Source organism: Microplitis demolitor, chromosome 3 (assembly GCF_026212275.2).
Source record: "Microplitis demolitor isolate Queensland-Clemson2020A chromosome 3, iyMicDemo2.1a, whole genome shotgun sequence".
Classification (NCBI taxonomy): domain Eukaryota; kingdom Metazoa; phylum Arthropoda; class Insecta; order Hymenoptera; family Braconidae; genus Microplitis; species Microplitis demolitor.
Window position 1 is genome coordinate 7,019,781 of NC_068547.1, and position 16,260 is coordinate 7,036,040.

General features: G+C 25.5%; 1 protein-coding gene across 5 annotated transcripts in view; it reads left to right on the top strand.

Annotated features, from left to right (window-relative positions):
- The window catches only part of LOC103575999 (synapse-associated protein of 47 kDa), a 40,144-nt gene extending 24,550 nt beyond the window's left edge, over positions 1–15,594 (top strand). Inside the window, exons 5-10 of one of the 5 annotated variants that reach the window (XR_001345118.2) lie at positions 5,866–6,003; positions 6,227–6,366; positions 8,945–9,090; positions 9,866–10,060; positions 13,754–14,068; positions 14,482–15,594. Coding sequence is in view for 4 of the 5 variants with exons in the window: in XM_014440587.2 (XP_014296073.1) it covers positions 5,866–6,003; positions 6,227–6,366; positions 8,945–9,090; positions 9,866–10,060; positions 13,754–13,992 (858 nt within the window). In the remaining variant the exon portion in view is untranslated. Of the gene's footprint in view, positions 1–5,865; positions 6,004–6,226; positions 6,367–8,944; positions 9,091–9,865; positions 10,061–13,753; positions 14,427–14,481 lie in introns of those variants that run through there. The other 4 variants (XM_014440587.2, XM_014440588.2, XM_014440589.2 and 1 more) reach the window with 4 other exon arrangements.
- Positions 15,595–16,260: the final 666 nt, after the last annotated feature.

Here is a 16,260-nt window from a genome sequence, read left to right on the forward strand (position 1 = left end):
TATTCTAATATATTAGAATTACTAATATATTAGAATTACTAATATATTAGAGTATACTCGAAACTTCAAAAAAAAAAACTATAAAAAAAATATGGTTTTTCATTTTATTTATTAATTTATATTGTGTGATTTAATCTCACTCCCATGAAAAGTGAGCGGGTATAGGGGCTTTTATCTTACTGCAGAATTTTAATGGAAAATAATTTTTTTTCTATTGTAATATTTTATTAAAAATTATCCTATTAAAATAAAAGTTTTTATACATGAGTCATATAAATATATAAAGGTAATTTCTTAAGGGGTGAATTTCTAAAGTGACTGAAAATTGATTACTTTACCCCCCGTGTAACAAAATATAGTTGAAAAAACGTTGGCTATTGAAACTTTTAAAATATGACACAACGACAAACTTTTTTAAAACTTCTGAAAAAATAAAGGTGAATACGATTTACTTACTACAACAAATTCAATTTTTTTCTTTAGTCATGATGACCACAGATTTCTAAAAGTGATATTCCCTGACTTTGCCAGATATCCCAATCAAATAATTAAAAAATTCCCTGACCCCATGTAGTGGTATTGAATCATGGAAATATTTATTTAATCCAAAAAAAAAAATGGTATAAGTCAGTTCAATGAATAATCAATCATTGTCGTCAAGTGCAACTTTATTTTATTATTTGTCAATATTCTCAAGTTTTTTTTATTTATTTAATGAGTAATTTTTTATTTTTTATTTTAAATTAATGTTTTTATATAACTTACTCTATAATAAATTTCATAAATAAGAACGTTTTATTGAATATTAATAAAAACATTAATGAAGTACGTGAATAATAAATATACTGAAACTTATTAGTTTAATACTTATGTATACTTTTTTCGCTATTAGAATCTATTTCTACTAATTTTTTTAACATCCCTCTAAAAAAAATTGAAGATTTTCGAAAAATTCGGGAAGTCTTTGATTTCAACTCGATTTTCGAAAAAAAAAATTTCATCAGATGTTGATGTTTTAAGGTCCTATGATGCTATTCTAACTATTGTCAGAATACCGCCCGACTGTGGATGTGTGTGTGTGTGTTTGTGTATGTGTGTAAACACTTTATAACTTTTTAACTAATCATTCGATTTGTTTTGGTAGCAATCAAAAAAGCTTACTGTCATAGCTTTTAACTTTTCTGTGAACTTTACATTAATCTTTTGAATATACTCAGATATATATTACATAAACGAAAAAAAACAACGGTCCTACTTTAGTAAAGAGTAAACGCACAAGAAAGGAATCGTCAAAATGTAAAAAAAAGCGTGTGTTAAAATTCTGAATGTTAAATTTTTAACACTTTTGTGTGTCAATTTAACACACAGTATTTATCTTGTTTGAAATTTCGCAATCGATTGATATTTAAACACAAAAATGTTATTTTATACGAATGTAATACTTTTTATATGTTACTGCAAAACCAACACACAAAATATGTTGAAAATAATCTCGACCATCACAAAAGAATTCTTGGAAACTTTCATAACATATACTCGTGTAACTTTTTCAACACTCACGACATGTTAAAATAACATATAAATGAGTGTAAAAAGTTAGTTTTCATACGATATGTGTTGATTTCACGAATCCTTTTTTACTGTGTAAATTTTTATTAGTAATCAATAATTCAACTAATTAATCAATTTTAGCTATAATAAGTTTAATGAATTAATTTTGTTAGTATAACTTGTTAATGTTTTATGAACAATTATGGTCACAATTTCGTTTATAATTAATTAAAGTTTATCTTTGGTGATTTGAAACGTGTAGAGTTTACTTTGAAATAGCTTTTAAATATATTATAATATTATAAAACAATAGCCACGAAAACATCGATTTCACTAATGGATGATGGCACATAATAAATAGGAACTTTCGCAAATGGAATGAACCTTCCCACCGATTATTTTACCTGTGATAATTCAGATTATTCCTCTATTAGTCAATTGAGCTATAAACCAGTATTGCACGACTCTTAATGCGAATCATTAGAGTGTGCTTTACGATCGAAAAATTCAGTTTGCCTCTTTTTTTATTATTTTTTATCAAATTTATAATGTCTATAAAGTATTGGTGTATAAAAGAGTTAATCTATAAACTGAAAACAGAACACATATCTTTTCCGTTTTAATATTCCTATTGATACATATATTTTAGTGATTTAATGAATTCAAAAAAAACGTGACATGTATGTTTTATAACATAGATCACATAATACCGTTATGTATTCTTATCACGTATTGTTCGATATAGATATAAAGACAATGCCAGCTTTTACTATTAAATATTTAAAAAAAAAAAAAAAAAAAAATTTAATGTTATAGTTATTTTAAACAATATGAAAAAGAGTATATAGATTCAGTAGTAACGATTTTACTATTGCCACCTTTTATCTTCTGTCCATATATATATATATTCTTGCTTTAAACTAAACAATGGAATAATCCTACAGAAAAACCTATTGTATAGTGATTTCATTGATTTCAAAATTCAACAGAATTAAAACAAATCAGTTTTTCTTTACAAATATATTTGTATGTTAAATAGAGCATTCCACGTCAAATTGACCACTTTGAAACCCAACCGCCCTGGATTTGGCTGAAAATGACTTTTCATTTTCTGACCCATCAAAAACGTTTCTCAGAATTTTATCAAATTTTTTTACTCAACCAAAAAAATTTGATGAATTTAAAAAAAAGCGTTTTTTTTTTTTCAACAAGTTATAACTTTCAAAAATTGACTTAGCAGGACGTTTTTTTAACTTCCCGCTTAGAAAACCAATTTCAAAAAATTAAACTTCTTATAACTTTTGAACTAACTAACCGATATGAGTGATTCTTGCGGCAATCGAAAGAGTTTGTCGGCTGTCAACCTTCCTGAAAACTTCATATCATTTGATTAAGTAGACTCGAAAATATTTGCCAATTATGAAAAAAAAAAAAATAAAAAACTTTTTTGTTTTATTTTTTGTAATTTCTCAGAAACGACTTTAACGATCGATTTCAAGATCTAATCAGCTCTATAACGTTATAAAACCCGTCGATTGCCACGTCAAGCATCTTAATCGGCTGATTCGTTCGAGAGATATCGTCAAAGAAAGAAATGGTAGGAAACGGTTTTTAAAATTTTATCAGCTCTAGGACTCAATGAAACGGGACGATTGCCACATTAAACATCGAAATCGGATGATTGGTTCAAAAGATATCGACGACGGAAAGTTTGAAAAATAACAATTTACTTCCCATGCAGGAGCTGCCAGAATTAAATGGTGGGACCCTACTTGGAAACCTAGCATCGGCACACGTATATTAGCCCATGCTTGGCTCAAGATTGGGTACTCGGTCCTGGCCATCCCAATCATTACCCTAGTCTGGACCAGGGCTGGGCAACCTAGCAGGGAAATAATAAAAATTAAATAAAGCCTAATGGGAAATGTATAAGTTATCAGAAATGAAAAGCATATTTTCTAATTTTCTTGGTTCTGTCCAAACATTCAAGGTTAACAAATTATTGAAAGAAATGTTCAAAACATAAAGTTTAAGGTAAAAAATTAAAGCTTGTTTAATAAGCTTTAAGATCCTTTTTACGGAAATTGTCAATAAGTTTTAGTTTTAAAATTATACGAACTTTAACAGTGTATAAAAACCGATTTTTTCGAAAAATCGTGAAAATTTTAAACAGTCATAACTTCCAACCTACAATCAACTGATTTATCCCATCTTCGAACTTGATCAAGATAATCGCCTGTAGAAGAAGTGTAGAAAATTTCATTAGGACCCGATAAGAATTTTAGGCGCAATCGTGATGACAAAATTGGTTATATATATAATATATATTCGTTCAGTCGATATCTATCGATCAAATAACGTAAAGCATATACCGAACTCAATCATTTCTATGTACTTTGACATTATATTATACATATGTAAATATATATAATATGACTAGAATACATAATTCTGATACTTGTGTCAAAATATCCCAAGAGAAGCGTTGCGTCAAGGGTCGAAAAAATCAATGTCCGTTATCAGAATATTCTGAATGATATTACGCAGGCATATATATATAGATACGCCTATAAAAATTTTATGTAATAGACGATAGATCAGGAACTTAATGCCAGGTAAACTCTATTACTACATCATTACACTGACATTGTACGATAAAAAACTAATAGACTCAAATTGTTGACTATGAAACGGTATTTGAAAGTTTATTCATTAAATTGAACCATTTACTCAAATTCTTTTCCTTTTCGTTTATTTTCATTTTACTTTTCTTATCAGTTGTTAATATTTAATATTTAAAGCTCCCTATATTTTTTTCTCCCCGTATAAATTCAGCAGTATTTTTGAATTTAAATAATTTTAATATAGTAAATATAAATTCTGAAGATGCCCAGCTAGGTCAGCCAATTGATGTACTTTTTTTGTCCATATCGTACATGCGGAAAAATAGATTAAATAAAATGCATTTTCGATGATAGAAAGGTTTCACAATATTAAAGATGTTAGAAAGTTTTACTTTTTCTGATAATATTGGTCGGATTTTAAAAGAGAAAAAGACAATCATCATGAAAAGAAAAAAAATTAATAGGCGCTGGGAAGATGTTGAGATGAAAATAATTAGATTTCTATGCAACACAAAATGGATATTACTTTTACATTGTCTTTATTTTTTTATTAAAAAATGAATACGTTTTTTGCTTTTATTTTTTACGCTGAATTTACATACAACACTACTCAAAGCAACATTAATTAGTATTTTTAATTCATATTGTAAGCTAGTGATCCATCATATAGTAAATTTTTAAATTATACTTATTTTAATGTTCCGCAAGGCAATTGTAAGTGTAGAGTATAATAGGACAGAAGAACATAACAATTTTATGTGTTAGTTGGGTACTTTGGCGCACAAGAACATTCCACAACTGTTAATCGATATTGAACGAATGAGTTCGTCCCAAATAAATGTCTTTCCTATTTTATTCGCAGTAGACCAACTTAAACAGTTTTATTATTCGTTTTTTGTTTTTATTTTTTTATTTCTACAGTATAAATATTTAAAAAATAATTTTATGAAAAAAAAAAATCAAATATATATCCATAAATTTATGTTCTCTGTTTATTATTTTCATACATTTAATTATTATAGTTCGCCAATAAGATTATTCAATTGTTATAGTTTTGCAAAAAAATAAATAATCGGTGCATTATAAAATTTTTAATTATTGAAGAATTATATTAGAAATCATTCCCTCATGAAACTGTCATTCCCTCATTTTCGAATTTTTAAAAAATTTTTATATTCAATTCAAACTCAAAAAAGTTGGGGACTACTACAATATTTTCCTCAAAAAATACATATACTACGACTTGAGCAAAAAAAAAAATCGATCACGAGTTAAAAAAAACTGATCAACTCGATAAAGCCATTTTCGACTTTTTTTTCAGAACCAGTCATTTATTATTACGATTATTTTATTGTCAATCATTTTTAAAATAATTTAATTCAAAAAATTATTTTTTTTCGATTTATATTAAAAACAAAGACATAATATTTAAAAATAAAAATTTTGCAGAAACACATATTTAAAAATAAATTTTTAGTTTTGTCTTACTCTAAAAAAATATATTCGAGTGAATTATAGAAATAAAAATGAAATGTAAATTTATAAATGTAATTTAAACTAATTGATAAATTCACTTGTATTCAAATTATATTTTGTTAATTTATTTTGTCTTAAAATTTTATATGTATTACATTGATTTTACAATTAACAAAAAATTTGACATCTTTTTTTTTTAATTTCTATTTTTCAGAGAATGATTGCAGAACTTAATAAAGAGCAAGATGCTTTCATTGCTGGTAAAAATAACGAAAAAGGTGAGGCTGTAGCTCCATGGGTTGGAGCACCAAACGAAGATGTGTTGCGTGAAGAATGTCTAGCTCTTTCAACTGTAAGTAATATTTTGTACTAATAAAAATTCATTTCTCTTCTTATGTTTACACATTCTTTTGTCTGTGAACGAACTTAATCGAGACTTGAATTTTACTCAACAAAGCTCCGCAAATATTATTTTCAAACAATTTAATAAATAAATTTTTAAAATATATAATAGAACAACTAGCAATTTTTCATTTGAAATTAATTATTTTATTATTACTATCATTTTCTAATAGGATCGCCGTAACTTTGTAAGAGCTCCACCACCAGGTGTTGAATTTGATTGGGACTTTGAAGCTGTACAACCTATGGCTCAAGCAACACTTGCTCTTGATCCTAATTTAGAAACCATGAGGTTCGAATTGGTACCTAAAGTGTAAGTATTCATTTTTTTTTCTGTTCATTTACTTTTCATTAAATAACTAAGTAAGCACTATGATGAAAATGTTGAGGAAAGAATTCTTGACTTTCAACTCTCAATAATTATCTATTAAAAGAAACATGATATGACAGCAACGAAATACTATTTGAAAAAATGAATAATAATATAAAGTGCAATATTCTTTTTCCCTTATAAAGTTACTAGTGAAAGAAATTTCAATGATCTTAAAAAGTCTTAGCTAGTATTTAATTACCCAGGACGATATTCTCACATATGATCATACGTAAACCTATGTAATCAGTAATCAGATATAAAAAATGAACGTAGGTATTTAATTATACATGATCATATCTGAGTATTATTCTATTTTATTTTATTTTATTTTTTTTTTTTTCAAATTAGCTAAACTTTTATAATCATGGATGATCAGATGTGATCATGCAGATCTTGTATAATAACATACGGATTCAAATCTTGATACTTAATCATGCATGACATTATCAATTATCAAATAATGTGATACAACACTCACTTTTAAGACTCACACATGCTATAAAACAAGAGTATAAATGGTTATGTTTGATATCATATATGATTATACATGATAGTAAAGGTAACCATATATTTGATCATATTATAACAGATAATATTAATTATTATAACGAACACACAAACGTGGACGTGCATCCGAAAATAGAATAGTTTCGTAGCGTTTCAAAGCGTCGAGATCTGATGGAAACTCGATTTTCAAAAATCGGACTCAAACCAATAACTTCTCTTTTTTTGAAAATTTTCAATTTTCATAGCGGAAAGTTACAAAAAATTATTATTTTAATCGATTAAAGTAAAAAAATATATCTAAAATACATTACAAGCAAATTTCTACATGGAAAGATGATCTAAAAATATGAATATCTATATAAACATACTCTTGTAAAATATTATAACTCTATGATTGTTATTATCCATTAAAAAAAATCATTATAAAAAAAATTACGATAACATTTAATAGAATCGATAATAACATTTTATAGAATTATAAAATTTTACAGTATACGCAGCCTAGAATATTTGCTATAATGATCCCCTCGCAGTTTTGAGTCATGGTGGAAACACCGTGTGAGTGAAAACACCGTGTAACCCCTGGTGAATCCACTGTGCTAACATGATGTGAGTTTGTTCCATTCTCACATCATGGTTCCACCGTGTATCCACGGAGATAACACGGTATACTCACCCGATATACACGATGAAAAACCACGCTGAATACACCGAGTAACCACGACGTTTCCACCCGGTTTACACGAGCATCGTCCACAGTAAATACACTCGATTACATAACACTCATTGAATTCGGAAAATATTACATTTCCCATTCAGTTTTAAAAATTCGTAGAATTGAAAATGATTAATAAACAAGAGGTTCTTTATTGCACGACTCGTGATGCGAAACATTAGACTGTGCTTTACGATTTTTCACCTCATTTCGGCCACTATTTCAATTATTATACCCTTGTTAGTTCACAGAATTAAGATATTTTGCATACTATTGTGAAGATAATTTAATGGAGATTAATTCCATACTTTCCAAAAACTTATTTAATTCAATAAAAATGGAAAAATCATCAAAATAGTTTAAAAAAATTTTCTGTCCGTCAAGTGTATGAATTCCGTATACATTGTAACTTGCGAAAAAATGCAGTAATTGAATCAATTTTTTTTTTAAAATTCTTTGAAAAAATTGTAGGTATCCTATTGCAAACGGCTGAGTAACTCAGTGTCGTTTATTTACAATTAATAAGAATAAAAAAACCAAAAGACTGTGTATCTATATATCTATGTAAAATTAACATGGATGGTGATAGATCTATACATATTATGTACATTTATTCCACCAGGGGCGCTTGCGCATTACCGTTCTAGAACAGCTGTTTTTTTTTCTTGTTATTTTAAAAGCGATGATGATAAAGCCATCTATTTAATCAACAAATAATTTTAGCCGCGTAATATACATTTGCATTTTTTTTTTTAAATAATTATTTTTTATTATTATTTCATAATTAAATGAGCACTATCAGTAGTCCACTTTTAGATTTTCCAAACTTTTTTTATTTGCGATTATGCTTCATAATTTTAATAAAGTCGGACAAAAATGAAGAAATGCGATAAATCCAGAGTTAAATTCATTTTGAATGAGATCAGAGCGGTAATAAATTAAATAACTAAGAAAAATGTGGTAAATTGTTATTTTTAAAATATTTTGTCGCCGAATCTCTATTATTGAAACAATAATTTTATTTTTTTCTATAAATTCCCCTATAAATTAGTTTCAATATAGATATTTGTTCTACCCTAAGCAAAGCTATCCAAAAAGAACAAATGTCCAATATTGTGTATTTAAATATTTTTTCCTCAGTACATAAATCGATTCAAATTTCCCTATTCCATCACCTATTTATTTTTTACCAAAAAAATTAATTACTAAAAAATTAAATTTTTTAATGTAAAAAAAAACAACAATTTATTCCGTAAACCACTTCTAAATTAAAATATAAATATATGCATATTACAGAATAAGTGAGGAGAACTTTTGGCGTAATTACTTTTACCGAGTCTCACTACTTCGTCAAAGTCACGAATTAAATGCGATGGCAAGTCAAGCAGAAAGCAATCCTAATCAAAGCCTGACATCCACTGGCAGCATCGATCAACCTCAAGGTAAATTCTTTTAACCATTACATCACTACGTATATTATATTACTACTATATTTATATTTGCATTTTTATTACTACTATGTTTTACAAGTAGAAAAATAATTATTACGTGATAATGCTTTTTATTATTATTTATTTTTTTTTTTTTTTAAATAATGCACTGTGTTTAAACTTATCAAGCCAAATTGTTACATCAAACATTTCACATTGTACTATCACATGAAAGATTTAACTATTATATATCTCATTTTTTTTAACAATCACAAAGATATTAACTGAAACTCATTATGATACTAAAGTTCGCCGAGGTCTAATAATTTTTATTTTTTTTTTTAAACAATAAATTATAAAAAAAAAAAAATATTTGAAAAAATTGCACCTATAGATTTACTAATTTTCTACATGTGCATTTTTACTTTTTTTTTTTTTTGTAATTGATTTGTTGAAAAAGAAAAATCAAAAAATTTTAAATTGTCTGCCAACTTCAGGATCATAATTAATTGACTAAAACGATGAAAATAAAAATTTATTTTTTCACAATTTGCAACAGTGGAATGAAGTTCGTACTTATCAAATCAACAATTAAACAATTGAGGTTCGAAAATATAATGATAGTTATACAATTATTTTTTATTTATTTAAAATAAATTACTGAACATAGTAGTAAAGTTACACAATTATTGTACACTAGTTGGCTTGATTATTAGTGACATTGTAGTTAGTTTAGCGAGTTAGTTAGTTAGTTAGATGCAAGTGTTATCCCTGCATACTGTTCAAGTAGAGAGCAATAAAGAAGTTATCAAAGATACAACAGCAGCATCAGGATCAGTAACATCCAAGGTAACAACAACAATAACAGCATCACCCAATACGACAAGTGACGAGCTTATTTCTGACAGTACTCGGACGCCTGATAAAGATATACAGCAGGTCAAAGAGAGTATTAAAAAGTTGGAAACAAAAGCGTCAAAAGGTCAGTAGATAGTGTATAACACTTTGTTCAAACTCACGGAGAACAAAAATGAAAAAAAAAAAGGATTATTCTTCAATGCTAATCTTTCGCCTGTCTCATTAGTTCAGAGTATTTGTTTATTATTTTTTTTCGTTACTCTCGATAATTGGGTCTATAAATTATTATTAGAGTGTTACAATTTAGTAAACTCTATGTAGACATACTTTAGAATTTAATCCGTAATTAAATTTAACGAAAGATAAATAATTTTAGTTATAATCAATTTAAAATTTAAAACCATTGCAAAGTACATTAAGTGGCCATAATTATTTTGTTGATAAGCTAAAGAAAAAGAAATTCTCACAATACGTCTGCCCAATTTAAAAATTCATTAAGAGCAAATTTTTATTTGTTGGTAAGGTAAAAGCCCCTATACCCGCTCACTTTTCATGGGAGTGAGATTAAATCACACAATATAAATTAATAAATAAAATGAAAAACCATATTTTTTTTATAGTTTTTTTTTTTTTGAAGTTTCGAGTATTAGAATAAAATTTTAGTTTGAAGAATAATGTTGATAATTAATTATTATTAATTTTTTAAATAAGGTCATTGAGTGTACCCATAGTCGCTCACTAAAAGTTGTCATGTTCCATTACTCGATCAACACATGGCCCTATAGTCGTTCAAAGACAATATCAATTAAACTATGACAAGTTTATTGATTTGGACAAATAATTTATAAATTATACTACTTTATCCTTTCATAATATAAAATTTCATGAATTTTAAAAATATATTTAATAAGATATAGTTATAACAATTATTAAAAAATTTGACGTAACCTAAATTTAATCTAACGAATGAACATTAAAGTAAAAAATGCCCGACTATGCGCGATTTTGAAATAATTTGATAATGATATTTTAATATATTTAGATTCACAAATAATTATTTATCAATGATAATATTTTTAGTTGTAATTTTTTTTTATAAAAATTATAAAAAAACATCTTAAACAGTTAAAGTGAACGACTAATGGTACTGAGCGGCTATAGGGGATTTTACCTTAATACATCTAATAAAAAAAAATTTGTTAGCTTCAAAAAATTTTACTCGCACTAGGATTCTTAATTGGATAGCTGAACAATCAACTGGCTATGAATCGTAAGTATTTAAATAGTTCTGAGAAAAAAAATTGAGCACGCTAAAAATTATATTTTGGTAGATAATATAATAAAATAAAAAAAAATGCTTTGACAAAAAATGTTTTTTTTGCATAAGCACATTTAGCAGTTAATTATATAAATGTTTGAAATTTGTAGTTATATTGCTGGTGCAGTTATTTTTTTATTTAATTTATAATCAATGCTTTGCATCATAAAAAAATGCTAAAAAAAAGCAATTATTCTATTTTTTCTACAGCCTAAGAAGAGGAGAATCCTGTATAATCCAAAACCACACCCTTTTTTAGCATTCATTTATAACTTTCAATTAATATTTTTTATTTTTATCATTAACTATGATTTATTTAATATTTGTTATATTTTATGATTATTATTATTTTATCAAGACACAAAACACTTGTTAACGTCATTCATTCATTCATTCATTTTTTTTTTTTTTATTTTTATTTATTTATTAATTATTTTTTATTTACTTGATATATTGAATTCATAATTGAAAAAAAAATATATATATATATCATTATATGTCAAGTGTTAATTTATATTTAACAAAAAAAAAAAAACTTAATAATAATCAATAATATATAAACCACTCGCAAATAGACTATACTATTATAAAAAATCTAGATGAGACGTTCGTTGATAAAATAACAGTATTAAATACGAGGCAAAAAAATAAAATAATCAATTTAATATTAAAAAAAAAAAAAAAAAATACGAAAATGTGAGAAAATTTAAATGAAAATAAAATAATTCGATTATCTATCTGTTAATCTGTCCGCCTACGTCAAAACTAATCTTACCTTGACTTCGTTTTTTCCGTGTTATAAAGTTGTAAGTTGTAATAAGTATAAATATTAAAAGACAGTAAATTAAATATATATTATATAATAAATATAAAAGAGATGATTTGAATACATTATAACAATGGAAAAAAAAATAAATAAATAATTAAATAAAATAAAAGTTAAAATAAAATAGGTACATAATTAAATTTGTTGAAAGACAATACGTGTTTTACTGGGTAGTAAAATATAATAAACTACGCGTTACTTGGGAATATATCAGAGCAATATGACAGTACTAGATGAAAGAAGAGTAAAGATCCTAGCGGATCCGAATTACGGTAAATTACTGTAATTACCATAATATACCGTAATTTACGGCGCCCGGCAGAACTACTGTAATTTACGATAATTTACCGTGATTTGCGGCCATTTACCGCAAATGACGGTATTGTACCGAATTTTGCCGCAAAAATTCATCTTTTTCCCTTATTTTACGGGAAATGTGTCATTTCTACCGTAAGTTGTGGTAAAATGTCGCCATTTGTGGTAGATTGTGGTAAAATACAGTAATTTGCGGTAAAACATCGCATTTTGCCGTAAATTACGGTAATTCGAATCAACTAGGAGAATAAAAAAAAAATGAATAAAATCCTACTCCCCTAAAATGAATCAGTGAAAAGTACTCCAATCAATGAATATTAACTGCACAAATAGTCCCAAGTATATCACTACTCAAATCAGTGATATACTTGGGATTGATTCGCAGTGAATATTCACTGATTTGCAAGTCTTTTCACTGATTCATTTTAAGAGTGTATGACTAGCGTCTCTTTATAACGTCAATTCATTTGACCGTAAAACAGATAAAAAACAATATATATATAAATATATTTTATCGTTAATTTCCTTTAAATGGAAGGTTTAAAAAAAGTGCAATATTTACAACAGTTCCAAAAGCTTGGTGGTAAAATTAGTTGTGTGAGGTTTTTAAAATACTTGTGGACGTGGGGACTGAATTTAATTCAATTAAATTTACTGATTATAAAAGAAAAAAAATTAACTGTATGCAAATAAATGATAATTAACAAATATGAATATGTGAATAAAAAAATCTATTACATATATTTAAAAAATATTTATTAAAAATAAAGTCTTCAAGTCATAATTATTATAAAATAAAAGAGGGTGTTGAGCAGCGCAAAATTATTAATAAAATATATTAATTTATTGAATTTGTTCAAATATTATTATTGAAAAAAATATAAATAAATAAATAAAATTATTTATTATAATTTTATATTATAGTTACCATTGTAATAAATAAATTTATTTATCATTGATGCAATTTATGTGACTATTTTCTGATCGAAAATTGAAGCAAAAAAAAGTCATTTAAAATAATAGTAGATTCTAATAATTAAAATTATTTATAAATATAAAATAATAGAGGAAAGATTCATTAAAATATTATTCTCCATGAGTTTGAATTACATTAATAAAAAAAAACCTTCATTACTACATTATTGAATTTAATACGTAATCACGGTATGGTATCATTTATTTTTTCATACATTTCATTAAATTTTTTTACCCAAATATACACTAACACAAAATAAATAAAATATAACACATAAAACACACACACATATATATTTATATTTATATATATATTATATATTATATATATTTATAAATATAAACACAACATACCCAATAACCCTCGCGAAACTATCAACTAGCTTCAACGCTGCTTGTAACTCTCTCCGCAGAAGAAGAATGGGAAGGTGAATTGGAAGCTGAACTTAAGGATTTCGAGATCGTACCAGGTGAAAATAAAAAGACTACATCATCAAAGACAGACAAAAATCTTACAACAACAACATCATCAACATTAGCTTCAGTATCAGCAACAATGGGAAAAGAAGACTGGGAACAACAAATGGATGAATTACTCGATGAAGACGAAGATCTTAAATGAATAAATCAGCAATTATTATTTTATCACTATGTTAAATTAATTTTTTTTTAATAGCCAGTCATTTGCGTAATCAAAGGTAATTAAAAATAAAATTTCAAAAAAATATAATAAATAGAAACATCTTTTTAAAAATAAATACTTTAAATAATAAGCAGTCTGCAAAATGCTTTTGCGTAATCATCGCTCGTATAATCAATCGCACAAAATTCACAAATGTGTTATAATAAAATAAATGCTGCGCCCGCCTCTGTACAGAAAAAATAACTGTTGTTAGTCACTTATAGATAACCCTATAATAATAATAACAATAATAATAATACTAATATTAATAATAATAATTATAATAATGAAAATAAATTAATAAAAGAAAATAAATAATAAATCTATTTAATATACAATCGGATTGTAGTTAACACATAGTTTTAAATGTAGAAATATGTGTATATTATTTAATTTAATAAGTATTTATTTTTTTTTTTTCGTTTTTAGGTTTTATTCGAAAATAGCCAATTGATCGCGCATTGAATTGAAAATAATAATAATTATCAATGAAGGCACAGAATTTTAAAATGAAAGCTTCCCTTTTTTTATAAAAATAAAAAACAAAAAAAAAATATGAGCTATGGTTAAAATTATAATTAAGTAATTATTAAAAATGTGTTATACGTGAGTTGATTATTATTTATTTATTAATTAATTAATTAATTAAAGTAAAGTATATTTATTACATAAATTTTAATTAAGTGCAGCATTTTTTATGAGATTTGAGTAAAAAAAAAATAAAATAAATAAATAATAATTGTAAAGGGCCTAACGTCAAGAAAAATAAAATAAAATATGGTTATTAAAAGAAAAAAAATATTGTTAGCAGGAAAAAAAAGCTTATTAAGTTAGTAATTTAATTAACACGTACTGGATATTTGCATTTTATTGTTACAGTTTTGAAATAATAATAATAATAATAAAAGACATATTTATCATTATTCCGATTAATTGATAGTATTTTTTTTACTTTTCTGATTAACCATGATTGTTAATTATTTATTGTTTATTGTTTTTTGTAACGTGCTTATTCAGATACAGCAATAGATATATACATATATATTTCTGAATGTTGTGAAGTGAATTATTATTAAAAAAAGGTTACTAAGTAAATAATAATAACAAACATGACACATGTTTTGCAGTCATATCTCAGTCCAGTGAGTTAATGTTAGTAGTATTTTATTTGAATTAATTATTATCTTCATTATAAATATAAATATAAATACTAAATAAATCAATGAAAAAGAATAAAAAACATTTAATCTTAAAATGATTATATACTTCGGTACTTATGTATGTACATACACCGTACACATACCTATATAAATATATAAATATATATATATGAAAATATATGTTGTTGAATCCATTGAAAGTATGATAATATATCTGTATATGTATATGTATAAAAAAATACATATATATATATTAACTAAAATACAATTATACAGCAGACTTTGATGAGAAAAAAATGGTTATCGAAATGATAAGAAAAATTCATTAAATGAGAATTAATTGAATAAATAATTATTGATTATTATAATAATATTATTGCGATAATGTAATACAATAAAACTCGTGTACCTCGTGAACAAAAAAATAAAAACAATATCGCGTGATATAATATCAAGTTTTCTTATTTATTTTTCCCTATAATACTTCTATACATCCTCGAAATTTTACACTGATTAAAAAATTATGATTTGAAAAGGAAAAAAAAACCTTTTTTGAGTTGGTAAATTATTTGTTTTTCAACCCTAAATCATATATGTATATTTATCATTGCCATATTTGCGTCGACTGTGTAATTCTGAATAATTTACATTGATTTTCTTATCGTAGAGATTAACAGTTTAAAAAAAGCTATTTGTAAACCAAGAAAAAACATACTTGGGCCTAAATTTTTTTTTGCCGCGAACAAAAAAACATTTTTTAGAAGAAATAAACTTCTTTAGTTAAACAAATAGATTTATCGAGCTGAAAAAGTTTTTTTGAAGTAAAACTTCTTTACGGAGACTGAATCTGAATGTTTTGAGGCCAAATAAGGGTATAGTGCGAGAGGAGAAACGTTGAATTAAAATACAGAAAGGAAGAGAAGGGAAAATGCTCGCGTAGAAAATAGAGATGGGCGATGTTGGAAAAATAAATCAATATTGGAATAATCGATCGTTGAGTAAAAACATCGAAAAAAATTGATGTTTAGTTTTTATCTTATGTCGGTAA